Genomic DNA, 13,848 nt, shown 5'->3' on the forward strand with positions numbered 1-13,848 from the left:
TGGCAGTGATGTCATCGCCACTGTCACCGCCTGTAGGGCATTCGCATGCTGGCTCTATTTAAGACCCGGGCTTCATGTTCAGTGACATGGAAATTGCCACCTTGTGAACCGTACCGGAAAGGCGAGGTTCAAAAAATTTCCTACAAATAACCACGTTCCAAGCTCTGCCTCTCCCAAGACAAAGAGGAAACGCCAGGGCGTTCAGTGGAGCAAAGGGCTCCCGCTTCCAGGACCAGCCAGGTCCGACTGGTTCATTTCCACCCCTTCTCTCTGGTAGCACCAGTGCCAGCGCTCACTTTGGATAGTGGGCTCGCTCTCCTCCAATCAGTCTCCTTTCCCTGGCTCTTCTGTCTTCCTCAAACCCCTTCTGTTATTTTTATACACTTCTCCAGATTGCTCTACCTACTTCTCATTAGCATATAACAGCAAATGGAGCATTAATGAATGGTAAGGGGGGAGGGGGCGGGACCTTGCCCCCTGCCGCGGATAATTATCATAACCTTTAAACCAGAGTTCTTTCGTATTTACTGGTTTGGGTAACTTTGTATCTCCTGCTCCAGCGCTCTGATGGGAAAAGGGAGGGCTGAGCTGCAGCAATGTTTCAGACGCAACCCTCTCCCTACTCCCCCCGCAGCTGCAGATTTTTAGCATCTTGATGAACCGCCCAAATCCATGCACATTTTGCGGGGAACATCTGCCACCGACTACTAATGGCTCTAAGGCGTAACCACTCAACGTGGGCACGTGCTTCGAGATGCAGCTGTTCGTGCAAATATACCTTGCTGCTTACTCCCCCTAAGAATTTTAGTTCATCAACAAAACCTGAGTCTTTGATTGGATTCTGGGAGCATTAGAGAAAATAAACAAGCACATGGCTTTCTCCCTCGTACGTGATTGCTCGAACAGATGCCGTGATGCTCCTGCTCCCCTGTTCCCCGTCCGTGGTTTTCATACAGAATAGGTATCTAGGAAACTCGCATGGGTCATGAAATTCTGAAAGGGGCGCGAAGGAACTGAGAGACTCTCCGCTGCTCCTGGGGTCTCAGAAGGTACTGCCATAGCTTTAAATTCAGTTGTTAACACATTTGGCTTTTCCACCTTTGTGTCTGGGGGAGCGAGGATCCCCGTGTCTCTCCTCCCTCAAGAAAAATCAGCCGGGGAATCACCCATACCAAGGACACCCTGACCTTCCACACTCCCCAAAGCAGGAGCCGAGTGGTGATGAAGGGTGAAAAAATCGATTCCCAAGTCCTCCCGCGTCACCCTGCAGCCACAGCAACCCCTCACTTTGGCCGTGAAAACATTCATATCCCTTGCCCTGTGATCCTGTTCCTGCCAGTATAGACAGAAGACAGACGTTCACAGAGGGGAAAACAAGTGACAGGCACAAGGACACCTTCTCAGCCAGCATCTAGAATCGCAGAGAACTAGAAGCAGCCCAAACACGAGCCCATGTGGAAACCACCAAGTCAAGTGTAGAGACCTTCACAGCCATCGCAAAGGACAAAGAGGCAGGTCCTCCACCCACCGTCTCAGATGTCACCTCTTCCCTGGAGAGAATTCTGGCAATATGGATAGAGAGCTTTTACAGATTCCACCCCCCCTTTTTTAAGATTTTATTAATTTGAGGGGTGCCTGGGTGGCTCAGTGGGTTAAGCCTCTGCCTTCGGCTCAGGTCATGATCTCAGGGTCCTGGGATCGAGCCCCACATCGGGCTCTCTGCTCAGCAGGGAGCCTGCTTCCTCCTCTCTCTCTGCCTGCCTCTCTGCCTGCTTGTGAACTCTGTCTTTTTAAAAAAAAAAAAAAAAAAAAGATTTTATTAATTTGAGAGAGAGCAAGAGTGACAGCACAAAGCAGATGGAGCAGGGAGCCCGATTCAGGGCTCGATCCCAGGTCTCTGGGATCATGACCTGAGCCCACGGCAGATGCTTAACCCGCTGAGCCACCAGACGTCCCTTTACAGAGCCCTTCTAACAGTGGAATTCCACCTCTAGAAATCTAGACGAAGGACTTCAAAACAAAAAAGACAAAAAGGTTTACCCAAAAAAACACATGTTCGCAGAAATCCTACTCCTAATGAAGAGGGAGAAGAGAGGAGAGGCATGGCTAAGGAAGTGGTATGAGAAACAGGGACGTAACCCAACACAGAACTCCACACAGCCTCTGAAAGGGCTAGCCACAGAAGGGAATAACACGAGGACGTGTTCATGGCGGGACGCTAATTGCTTTTCAAAGCAGACCAACTTACAGATTCAGAATGATCTGAATTATGTAAAATGAATACATCCATAAAATGAACTGGAATAAAATGCCTCATAAATAAGAAATAAAACACATTAATGGTAGTCGTGTCCAGGGGATTTCCTCCTTTAAACTGCTCTTATTCTCAGACTCAAGGACTGTAATTTGTAAATTATTTTTATATTCCAAGGGGCGGGGGAGGGGAATCTCTAAATGTAACTTGAAATCTACAGAGCAACACAAGAAAACGTTATGAAAAAAAAAAAAACGCACGCACACACTGAGGCGGTAGAACTATGAAACAATTGTCCTTAAATGGACTGAGGGGAAATAATAGTTATGCTAGGGTTGGGAGATCTGGGATGTTCTTTCCCATTTGGGGTTATGTTGCGTTTACACCTTAAAAAGGTATTTGGGGTTTTGGGGGGTTTTTTTCGTTTTTTTAACAGCACAGAAACAGGAGCTTTCTCAGGAGCTCTCCAGCTGACTAGTCATGGCAGAATTCTGCCCTGGAGCCCCACGTGCACCCATCTGCACATGAGAGCATCCGAGTCAACATCAGGAGAGCCGGTCAAGCTGCAGGACGACGGGTTCATGCTAATACCACACACGCAGAGCCTCCGACACCCACCCACAGCCAGCCTGCCTGGTACTGATCATCAGCTTAAAAAAGATCAGCAAAAGGGGCGCTGGGTGGCACAGTCGGATAGGCAACCGACGCTGGGTTTCGGCTCAGCTCCTGATCTCAAGGTTGGGAGATCAAGCCCCGTGTCAGGCTATGTGCTCAGCGTGGAGTCTGCCTAAGGCATGCTCTCTCTCTCGCCCTCTGCCCCTCCACCCCTATCTAAAATAAAGTCTTTTAAAATGTTTATCAGGCCGCCTGGATACAACCATCAACTAAGCATCTGACTCTTGACTTTGGCTCAAGTCTGATCTCCGGATCACAGGACCCAGTCCTGCATCAGGCTCCGCGCTCAGTGTGGAGTCCGCCTGAGTTTCTCTCTCCCCATTCTCCCTCCCATGCTATCTCAAATAAATCAACCTTAAAAATATCATCAAAAGCAAAGACAGATGTTACCGGTGCTAATCCTTAGTGGATCAGCGTGTTGTTTTTCAACCCAGCATACAAAACTAACGCCTAACTTGGCTGTGAAAGACAGATTACAGGTGCCATCAGCTGCGGCCAAGCCCAGGTAGTCTCAGAGAACCTCCCCGTACAGGGTCTGGAAGAACCAGAGGCATCAGCGTCACCTGGAGCTTTCGAGAAGCACCTGCTAATGGGCTCTGCCCAGCGCTGCCAAAACCGAGTCTGCAGTCTACCATGATCACCAGGGGCACCCGGGGGAGACACTGAAGTTGGAGGAGAGCTTCTGGGAACCACTGGATGGTCAGCCTAGGCTGAGCACGAAAATCACTGCACCAGGTCGGGTTTCACTTCCAGAGGCTGACCTAGTTGGTCTGCAGGGGCAGCCTGGACGTTGGTTTTTCTGGGGTTTTGGACACAGTTTTAAAAGCTCCCCTGGTGAATGTAGTATATAGCCAAGTCTAAGTGAGGCATTCAGCTCTTCAACCCAAAGAATTCTTTATTAGAAGGTTAGTTACATCTGAGCAACAGCAGGCTAGATTAACTCCAAAAAAATGACTCTTTGCAAGCTTGGATGGAGGAATAATTTACTTGCAAGAAACCCGGAACAACCACAGCTGGCTTTTACCCAGTACTCACTCAGGGCGCTCAATGTGCTTAGCGCTTTCCATGCATCATCTCTTCGACAGCATCTAGAAGGGAGAGACGACTGTCCCAGTTTTCTAGGTGAGAAGCGTTAGGGGTACAATTCCCACCAGGAATCCCCCAACTAGTAGTGGCAGAAGCACTGGCAGGACCCTCAGAATGAGTTTCTTACTCACCTTCCCCTATGCCTGACCTTGAGAAGCTGGGCCCAATCCAAGGCTTGCCCCATACCATTCCCCTTGACTTCCTGCCAACTTAACTGGAGCATAAGCAAGTGTCAGCCAAGGGTTAAAATCTTTGTTTATGCGTATCCCACCTCCCTCAATTTTCACACCTACAGGTTCAAGTCAGCTCGGTCTTGTTCATCTGAGTGACTATGCTTAACAAAAAACAGATGCCAGGGGAGTGACCCAACACATGAACACACAAGTACAAACCACCCTTCACCCAATTTCAGTAGCATTAAGCTTCAAGAACCCAGCTCCCCCTAAGCATCTTGTCTCCTGCCCTGACGCGTATGTCTTCTACTCCTCGTCCTGCCCCGTTCACTCAACAATCCGTGACTGCTCTGGTGTAAGTCATCAAGGACCTGCCGGTGGCTGACAAGGACAGGGTGAAGAATGAGGAAGAGCACAGCTCATTCAGCTAAAAAGACTCGGCCAACAGCAAGAGCCAGCGACCTTGCGGAAAGCAAGCTTCGTGTCCAAGGGGGAAGTGAGGCCCAGAAGCACCAGAGTAGGCCAGGACACACAGTGGGAGCTCAACAGGCAATTCACTATGGTCAGGGTCTAGTTCTCAGTCAAAGCCAATCAGAGACTAAACCAACTCAAAATGGGCCAGAAGGTTCCCACCCAATTCTGACAGCGTATTTGCAAACTGTGTTGAAAATGAGAACACGAGGTAAGGGCTAAGGTAGGGATTCTCACTGGGATACCACCGTCTCCTAGAGGTGTGCATATCGTCATTTCTAAAGCTTCCCCAGTGACTCATGTTTGGCGCAACACAAAAGTGTGGAGACACTTAAGGCCGTCATCAGCATTTATCCAGCGGGACCTCAGACACTGGCTATCCAGAGGGACAAGGGGGTCCTGCACCCAGGAGTGACCTACGTCCTGTCATACTTGCAATTATCCTGGGCCCTTCACGTGGGTGCAAAATTTGTGTCTAGTCTGACCAGACAATCTAGCTCAATATCCACACGACACACTAGTTTCTACCCTAGAACCTACCATACTCTGCTCTCCCGTTTTCTGTTCTTATAAAGAATGTTTTGTGATCTTCTTAGTGCCTTTAATCCAAACTCATGCATTCTGAGTAGGGGCAAGCCCTTAACTGCATGTTTTCCAGCAAAGCCATACCCAGCCAATAGATTTTAAAATCTACTTTTTTACCATGGATTCATTTCCTTTTCTTTCTCCTTTGTAGCCATCACAGTGTTACTCTCGTTTAAGAATTACTTCTACACGTAGGTTATCGTTTTGTTTTGCATTTTGTTTCAGTACAATAAAGGGCACGTGACCCAAATTTCTTCCCCCAATTGTTTTTATTTTAGAAAAAAGAATACAGACTCTTCTAGAGCCTGGGAACTGCAAGTCTACAAGATTCGGTGCTTGCTAAAGAGGTCAGATTATTACTGGACATTAAGATCCAAACAAAGGCAAGACAGAAAAGAGGACACAGAGACTGTGTTTGACCTTCTCCACTCTGACCACTGGACTGCTGGGATGAAAACCATCATCAATGAAGACATTTACTGTCCTTTTTCACTAAAAGCATACTCCTCCTGCATTTCTCTAATTGAAAAACAACAAAAGGCAGAGACAGGAAAGCCAGTGAAGGTCTCCCGAGGGGCCAGACAGAATGATGGGAGTGGGTGCCCAAGAGCCTCAGCGAGCCTTCCCCTACAGACTGAGCAGTACGATTCTGTCTCACACACAGGACGTGGTCATGGCAGGTAACTACTCAACAACTCAAAGGGACACTTGCTAGGCACACAGGGCTAGAAAAAAATACTGGGAGGAGCTCAAGGTCAAGTGAAGGCCAGTGGCCCAAGGCTCCCAGATGCTTACTACAGGGGAAAACTAGGACAAGGGACAGCCCCACTAGCTCTGCCAGGCCTCAGCAGCCCTAGCCACCTATGGCCAATATACCAGCTCACACAAAATCCGGGAACATCCACTGAGCATTTACGATGAGCCCGGAGATCTGCTGAGGGCTTCAGAAGCATTAGCTCCTGTCACCTTCCCCACAAACCTATGAGGAAGTGTAACAGATGAGATTTATCTGCCCACTGCCTGCCCTGGAGACCTGGCAAGGCAGCCCATCACGGCCTTCTGCTCACTCCTGGCCACAGTGAAGATCTAAGAGGATATACATGGACAAAGAAGAAAATCTCTCCTCTCTGGTTCTGCACAAGGCTTGCCACTACCAGAGACCAATTTGAGGCTACGTGCAGAGGCCCTACCCAAGGACACACACAGAGCCAAGAGCAGGGGAGAGAAAGCAATGACCTCACGGGAGAACCCGGGTCCAGCAACACCTGGGGAGAATGACCGGTCCCACCACCATCAAATTCCCCCCCTTGAGCCAAGCTCATTTGGTTTGATTTCTGCAGCAAAAAGCTTATTAATATTAGTTCAGATTATTATGCACCAGTTCATGGGCCGAGAAAGGAAGATGTGAGAAACTTCAAGGTGGCCCAGCCAGGACCAGTCACTGTGCCACCTCCGTAGCCAAGGGTTAGACACAGCCCTTACAAGCCAGCACTCACCACACACACCACACCATGGCCTGCTTTCTGTCATCTCCCAGGAGATACAGAAAAGACCCACGACCTTCTAAATTTTCCAGAGGCTCGGGAGGGTCAGAGTTTTGGTTCCATCACACAACCACTCTGTTCTCCTTTGCACACCCAAGCTCCCCAACAGGAGATGACGATGTGACCAACAGTAGTAACACTAAGGCTGGTCCCGACAGGAGACAGGAAGCCGAGGCCCAGAGAGTGTTCTCAGCAGGACACACTCTTTACCCTGGCCCTGTATCATGACCAGCTGCACACGTCCTCACGGACCCGGCAGGCTGATGGCTGAGGGAGGAATTTTACTTGGGCGCCAAGGAAACACAATTCCCTCCACCCCCCTCTCACACAGTCAAAGAAGTCTGGTTAGTTAGGATTCAGGACTGTAACAGCGAAGACCATTCACAAACTGACTCGAGTAACAAAGGGAATTTATTAGTTCGCGTGACTGCTAAGTCCAGAAGAACAACAGCTCAAGAAAAGACTGGATCCAGGAGCTCAAGGTACACAAAACTCCGACCAGCCTGTTTCTCCCCCCACCCCTGCCCCACCCATTTCTCCACCGTGTTGTCGCCATTTGAGGTCAGGATCGGCCCCCATAGCCGCAAAGACTGCTCCCGACAGTGCCTGCCTTGCACCCCGTCCTCTCAAGAATGCTCTTACTGCCTTTTACCGGTCAACGTGGCTGCACACCTTCTGTGACCCAGTCACCGTGACCAAGCAATAGAAGCAGCTGACGATTCAAGCCTGCGTCACTGCCGTGCTCTGGAGCCCAGGTAGGCGGTGGTAGACTCAGTCCCGCCAAATCCCACAGAACAGGAAGGAAGAACCCCCCATCAGGACTGGGATAGTGTCCACCCCAGGGAGAAAGAGAATCCTGATGGCCACGGGAAACAGGCTCTCAACTGACCCCCAAAGACCTCTGCCTCTCAGAAGGCACATCCCTGTGCCACCCCCTCCTACACTAAATCGGGACTGATCTGTGTGACAACAGGAAACAGGGAAACGGACAGGGTCTCATTCCCAAGACCAGGCTGTGAAAGACCATGTCTTCCATGTGGCGTGTGCGCTTGCTCTTAGCTTACTCACGCTCCAGGAAACCAGTTGCTGTGCTGTGCGCAGGCCCCCTGAAGAGGCCCACGGGGCAGGGAACCAAGATCCACACAAGTGAACTTGAAGGTGGACCCTCCAGGGGCACCTGGCTGACTCCATCAGTGGAGCATCAACTCCTGATTTTGGCTTGGGCCATGATCTTGGGGTGCTGGAGCTGAGCCCTCCCCTGAGCGGGGAGTCAGGGGGTCCTCTCCCCCTGTCCCTCTGGTGCAAACATGTGCGCCCTCTCAAACACACAAATCAAAAAACAAACAAACAAACAAGAGTGGACCCTCCAGTCCCAACCAAGCCTTCAAGTGACTGCAGCCTCCTGATCAAAGTTCCGGCAAGGGGCACAGGAACTCTCTGGAACGGCTCAGCAATTGGGCGGTATCAGAATCACCCACATCCAGCGGCTCCGGCGGCTTCCTTCCTGTTCTCTCCTGCTCAAGTATGTGCCACTTCACACAGGTTCCTCACACCTGCAGACCGCAAACCTTCACACACCTTCCACTCTTAGCTACCTGTGGTTCCAGTGGGGACACTCCAGATGCTAAAAACCGCCTCAGAGACTGCTTTTTTCTATTCCATTCACGGGCTAAAATTCTCCTCAGAATTACCATAGACTAAAACACACTTACTAGAAGCTGCACTGAACCGCTTCTCTCCAGAGCCTCCCGTCCTCCCCGGTACAGCTCTCATTTCGTCCTTTCTGGTGCAGAAGATCATCTCCTCATTTCATAAACGAGGAAATGCGCACCTGCTCACCTTCAGCCCTGACCCAGAAACACAATCCCCAAGCAACGGAGCGGGGGCTCAAGGCTAAGCAGCCTCCTCACACAATCCCGAATGGCCGAGACCAGCCGTCTGTGACTCAGAACCAGTCTCAGCAGACGTCAGCCTTTATCATAAACACGCACAATTCTACCCCCGAACCCTGGCATGGCCAAACTGAATGGTGGTCCCCTGGGGAAAACACCGGGGACTGTACTTATCACGGTCATTCAACTTTCTGACGTTCTCGAGAGGGCATTTCTAAGTATGAGGAATGCAGAGATGTTGCAAGTAAAACAAGATACGAGATCCTTGATTCACAGACCTGTACCCCTGGGGATAAAAATATATGTGTATAAAAAATAAGAAATTTTAAAAAAAAAAGATACGAGATCCTTGCACCACGTTCGATTACGTATATGTAACAATGCCACTAGTGCCACACATGTCACTGGACAGTGCCTGGGTGTTAAGTCTGCGTGAACGCCCGAGCTCTGGACTGCCCTGCACAGCCACAGGACCCCAGCTCCTGGGGTGGTTTGGTTTTTGTTATTTTTTTCTAGAGAGAAAGCACATGCGAGCAGGGAGGGTGCAGGAGGAGAGAATCTCAAGCAGACTCCCCACTGAGCGCAGAGCCCAACACGGGGCTGGATCTCAACCCAGATTATCACGACCGGAGCCAAAATCAAGAGCCGGCCGCTTAACCAACTGAGCCACCCAGGTGCCCCTCCTGGTCTTATTTTAAAGTAGCATTAAAGAGCCACCAATAAACTGCTTATCCTACCTAAAACAGAAAAAAAACTCAAACTCAAATGTCCAAACAAATGTAAGTGATTTTCATGCGGTTCACTACCTCAATGGAATACCACATCCAGGCACATAAAAGCCACTAAGATGAGATCTTAGTGCTTCAGAGAAGCAGACTAAGAAATGACAGGCTATAGATCTTAAGGGCAGTCCATAAAAATGTTTGCATGTGAAGAAACGCAGGAAAAGCCACACATTTTTATGGGACTTAGGATTGTGAGTTTTCTTTAATAGGATATAAACTCATCAGAGGAAAGGAAATAAAATGACTCTTTACTAAGAACAGGCTTAACTATATTCTTCATTAGGAAGATGCAGATGAAAACCATCTGTGAGGTTAGCAGGGACCCAGAAGTGGGACCGGACCCCAGCAGGCATGGCTGGGCAGAAGCAGGCCTTCCCATCCGCCGCCGCGGGACACACAGTAGCTCGGCCTCTAAGGTTGGGGGGTGCGGCGGGAAGGGCAGAGGAAGGATTGACCTTTATGCACCTTAGGAAACCACTGCACTTTGACACATCAGTTCTACCTTCAGGAATTTTTCCAACGAATTTAGGAGAATCAACTGAGGAACGCAAAGGCTGTGGCATCGTTACAAACAACATTCTTGTCGTAGCGCGTCCTCACGGACCTCCGACGCCTGGCTGCCGGCACCCTCGCTGAACCCCCTCTGGTGACAATGACCAGCAATCCCGATCACGAGCTATCAGAAAGAGGGCGGCCCCACGTAGCCCGGTAGGGAACCATCTCCACACTGTCCGGGGAGGGGGTGTGGGACAGATGACCGTCGTTCACAGGGTCAAAGGAAGGGAAGACAGAGGGAGGCGAAGGAGCAGCTCGGATCAGCTAGCACCGGTTAGCACCGCCTGCTTCCAGGGGACTGCACCATTGTACTTCGAACCATATGCATACAGATTATGCAATAACTATCCATTAAGGTAACATTTCAATTAGCAATAATCGAGCCTCGGATAAACCTCATTGGCTACGATACTGCCACTGCGCAAAGCTTAAGTTAACATTTCAAATGCACAGATTTCCACTGTCTTTTGTTGTTTAATTTTAAGCGCAGGCGAAGGGTGTGCTTGGGGTTCGCACAAAGCCATGGCCCGCCCCACGCCTCCTTGTCAGGCCCCCTGCTCCGCCTACCTTGCCAGCGCCTGGACCTTCAGGACGTGCCGCTCCTCCTGCTCGGCCACCTTCTTTTTCAAGGTGTCGACCTCCTGCCGCAGCGCCGCCGAGTGCTCCATCTCCCCGTCCAGCAGGTTCCGCAAAGACCTGGGCAGAGGGACCATCTGTTCAGACACAGTCAGCAGAGCCCGCCACATCACGACACAGATTCATCTACATCCGCACCCCTTCGTTTCCCATGAAGGTCTGCACAGCCCTCATTCCAGTCTGTCTCGCAGAAGGGGACCCAGAGACCCCGAAGTCTGCTCAAGAGCCTCCGAGTAAGAGCCAGGAGGTAGCCCAGGCTCTGTGCCTCCCCGCCCCATGGCCCATGAGCAGCGTCAGTCACAGGCAAACAAGTAGTGGAGAGACCCCCAGGCAAGCCCCTTTCAAGGTATCCCACGGCAAGGAGCGGCGCGTGAAAGGAGGCCTTTCTGTCACAGCCGCACAAGAAGAGACGGAACCAGGGCAGGGACGCCAGGGTCCCGTGAGCAGCAGCAGTGGTCGGAGACGGAGGTCTCGTCTCATTTCCACTTCTACCCACCAAGCACACCGGCCTCCGGTCACAGCATCTCCAGGTGACACAAGCCCACGTAGCGTTCTATGGCCTTATCTGGTCTCACACCACAGAGATCCTGCTCTGTGTCATGTTTCGGAGTTAACCCTCCAAAACACATCCACTGGTCATCCTTGGTCTTGAAAAGCAGACAAGATGGCAGCTCTTCCAGAAAGAGCCGGAAGCTGCCACCAAGGTGTGTGCCAAACATGGTTCGGACTTCCCGTTTACTTCTGGACCTCAAAAGGCTCTTTCTAGAGAACATTTACTCACTCTGGGGCACCTACATCCCAAATCTAGTGCACATATGCCAGGTGACATCAGGAGAGAGACCGAAGTGTGACTGTGAACTTGGCAGACACCCCACCCCCACCCCCAATCACTCACTCGCCTCGAAGGCCCACATTCCTGCCAAGCTTTGAAAAACTCTCTTCTTGGGGCCTGGAACCCCAGGACACAAACGTGGTGCGATTATCTCCCCCATCGGTTCGGAGGAATTGACAGAACTACTGTTCTTCACAAGGTAAGACGGAACCCATGGCTTCTGCCAAGAGAGCAGCTCCAGCCGGAGCAAGGAAAAAGAATCCTGTGTTGTCTACAAGCCCTTCATTCAAAGTTTATTTTAGTTGGAAAATTGTGCTGTCTCGGATTTCTCTTTTAAAAAATTATCTTTGTTTTAGGAATCATGCTGCTTGCCTTTACGTGTTTCCATTAAGGACGAGGAAGAAGCTTGTCAAGCACGGCCCAAAATAAGGTTTAAAAAAGACACTCATGATTGCCTGTCACCATGGACACTTAATTCCAGCTCTGAGTCAAAGAGTAAGAAAGCAACATGACGACATCCCCACAGGCACATGTGCGCCCATCGCTAACCCCCAGGAAGGCAGGACAATCAGGCTCACAGAAGCTACAACTGCAGGCAAATCCCTCCACCAACAGCCCTAGTCAGTCGAGAAGCTCCCGTTGAAGGCAGCCAGATGGGAGCAGCGGAGCTAGTGTGGGGCAGAGAGCTACCACTGTCTTCAACGGGGAACCCAGCACAATAAAGCCCTTCACCTTCTCACGGTCTGTAACCGGGCTTCTTCTGAACAAGCCAAAAGGAAGCAAAATACCATCTTGCCCTAGGTATCCCTGATTTGAGGAAACTAAGTATCTGAGTGCCTGCGACATGGTAAGAAGATAGGCCCTCAAATAAAAGGTTATTCCGAGGGTGCCTGGGTGGCTCAGTGGGTTAAAGCCTCTGCCTTCAGCTCAGGTCATGATCTCAGGGTGCTAGGATCAAGTCCCGCATTGGGCTGTCTGCTCAGCAGGAAGCCTGCTTCTCTCTCTCTCTCTCTCTGCCTGCCTCTCTGCCTACCTGTGATCCCTCTCTGTCAAATAAATAAATAAATAAAAATGTTACTCCGAAGACTGCTTGGGGACCCGGGGGGTGGGTGCTAAGAGGAGCACTCAGAGGAAGTTAGCTAACAGGTATTGGTGGGGGGGGGGGGGGGTCTTTGTGAGGTGATGAGAACGTTCTAGAAGAGGACCCTGGTGAAGGCTGCACATCTGCTGACACTGAACTGTACCCTTGAAACAGTTCAATTACATAAGGTGTGAATTATATATCAAAGACCCTTTTTAAAAAAAGATGTTGGAGAGTGCTGCTTTACCAAATTCTTATTGTGTTGTAAGGCAGAGCCACGACTGGGAGGTTTTCAGTCCCTGCCAGTCCTCAAGTGGTACATCCCACACGCGCAGAGAACACTGGTCACAACCCTGTCAAAGCAAAATCTCCCGCATCCGTGAGACTGTCCCAGAGCTGGTGAGTCCGAGAGACTCCTCCCCGAGCCTGAAAAATCAGCAAGTACCTGTTCTCTTCTTCCAGCTCGTCCTTCCTATTCATCATGGCCACAATAGCTTGTCGCAGTTCACCTGAGGGAAGAGAGAAAGTCGAGATTCATCGGCAGATCCCGCCTGTTTCACTGTCCCCTCACCGAGCTCGTTTGTGTGCTATTTAGGGCAGGCTGTCTAGCCAAGTTCCCTTTCCCCTGTCAAAATGAATCCCTGTGCCGTCTCCAAGACCCAAAGGGGGCAGCGCATCCCTCCCTAGCCGCAGGAAGCAGGAGGGCCGGGCAGAGGGAGAAGCGTGGAGGGCTCTCCTCAGGCAGCACACTCCGCGGCCAAGCCTCTGCGGGAGGGAGCACTCACCACCCACACGCATGAGCCCTGTGACACGTGTGTCATGCCCCCCTCCTGGGGTCACCAGGCATCACCAGCCCCTCTGCCTGGCCTCAACTGCAGAGACAGCAGCTTCTGACCAGAGGCCGTCCTCAGACTCTCCAGATGGTTTTAACTGCACTGTTTTGACCCTATCCACAAATCGTTGGATTTCATGGTAAGAACCTGTCTTTTCTTATGTTCACGCCCAATGTCCAGTCTGATAAAACGCCGCTCTTTCATTCAGGCCCAGCTGAAAAGGAGAGCATCCAGGGAGCCCTCCGTGACTTCCCCACCCCTCACAAACAGCAGAATGTGCAATAATGAACCACCTTCCTCTTACTATTAGCTTACAGCTCCTTAAAGGTACACTACAGGTCAGGCACCTTGGGTCCCCAGAAGTCCAGCACGGTGGGTGCTTGGTGCTTGGTACAGGTTCACGGACAATGAGCGATGCAAACTATTCACACCCAACTACAAAACCA

At 50.7% G+C, this 13,848-nt stretch overlaps 1 protein-coding gene and 1 pseudogene across 6 annotated transcripts in view; both read right to left on the minus strand.

The window, feature by feature from the left end:
• SNX29 (sorting nexin 29) overlaps positions 1 to 13,848 on the minus strand; it is a 477,185-nt gene that overhangs the window by 347,077 nt on the left and 116,260 nt on the right. For 5 of the 6 annotated variants that reach the window (XM_032328137.1, XM_032328140.1, XM_032328139.1 and 2 more), the window contains exons 12-13: positions 13,015 to 13,078; positions 10,588 to 10,716 (exon numbers count right to left, since the gene is read on the minus strand). In XM_032328137.1, the coding sequence (XP_032184028.1) occupies positions 10,588 to 10,716; positions 13,015 to 13,078 (193 nt within the window). Of the gene's footprint in view, positions 1 to 3,964; positions 4,018 to 10,587; positions 10,717 to 13,014; positions 13,079 to 13,848 lie in introns of all 6 variants that reach the window. The other variant, XR_004281897.1, reaches the window with a different exon arrangement.
• LOC116581547 lies at positions 10,320 to 10,449 on the minus strand (annotated as a pseudogene).

Source organism: Mustela erminea, chromosome 20 (genome assembly GCF_009829155.1).
Source record: "Mustela erminea isolate mMusErm1 chromosome 20, mMusErm1.Pri, whole genome shotgun sequence".
NCBI lineage: Eukaryota > Metazoa > Chordata > Mammalia > Carnivora > Mustelidae > Mustela > Mustela erminea.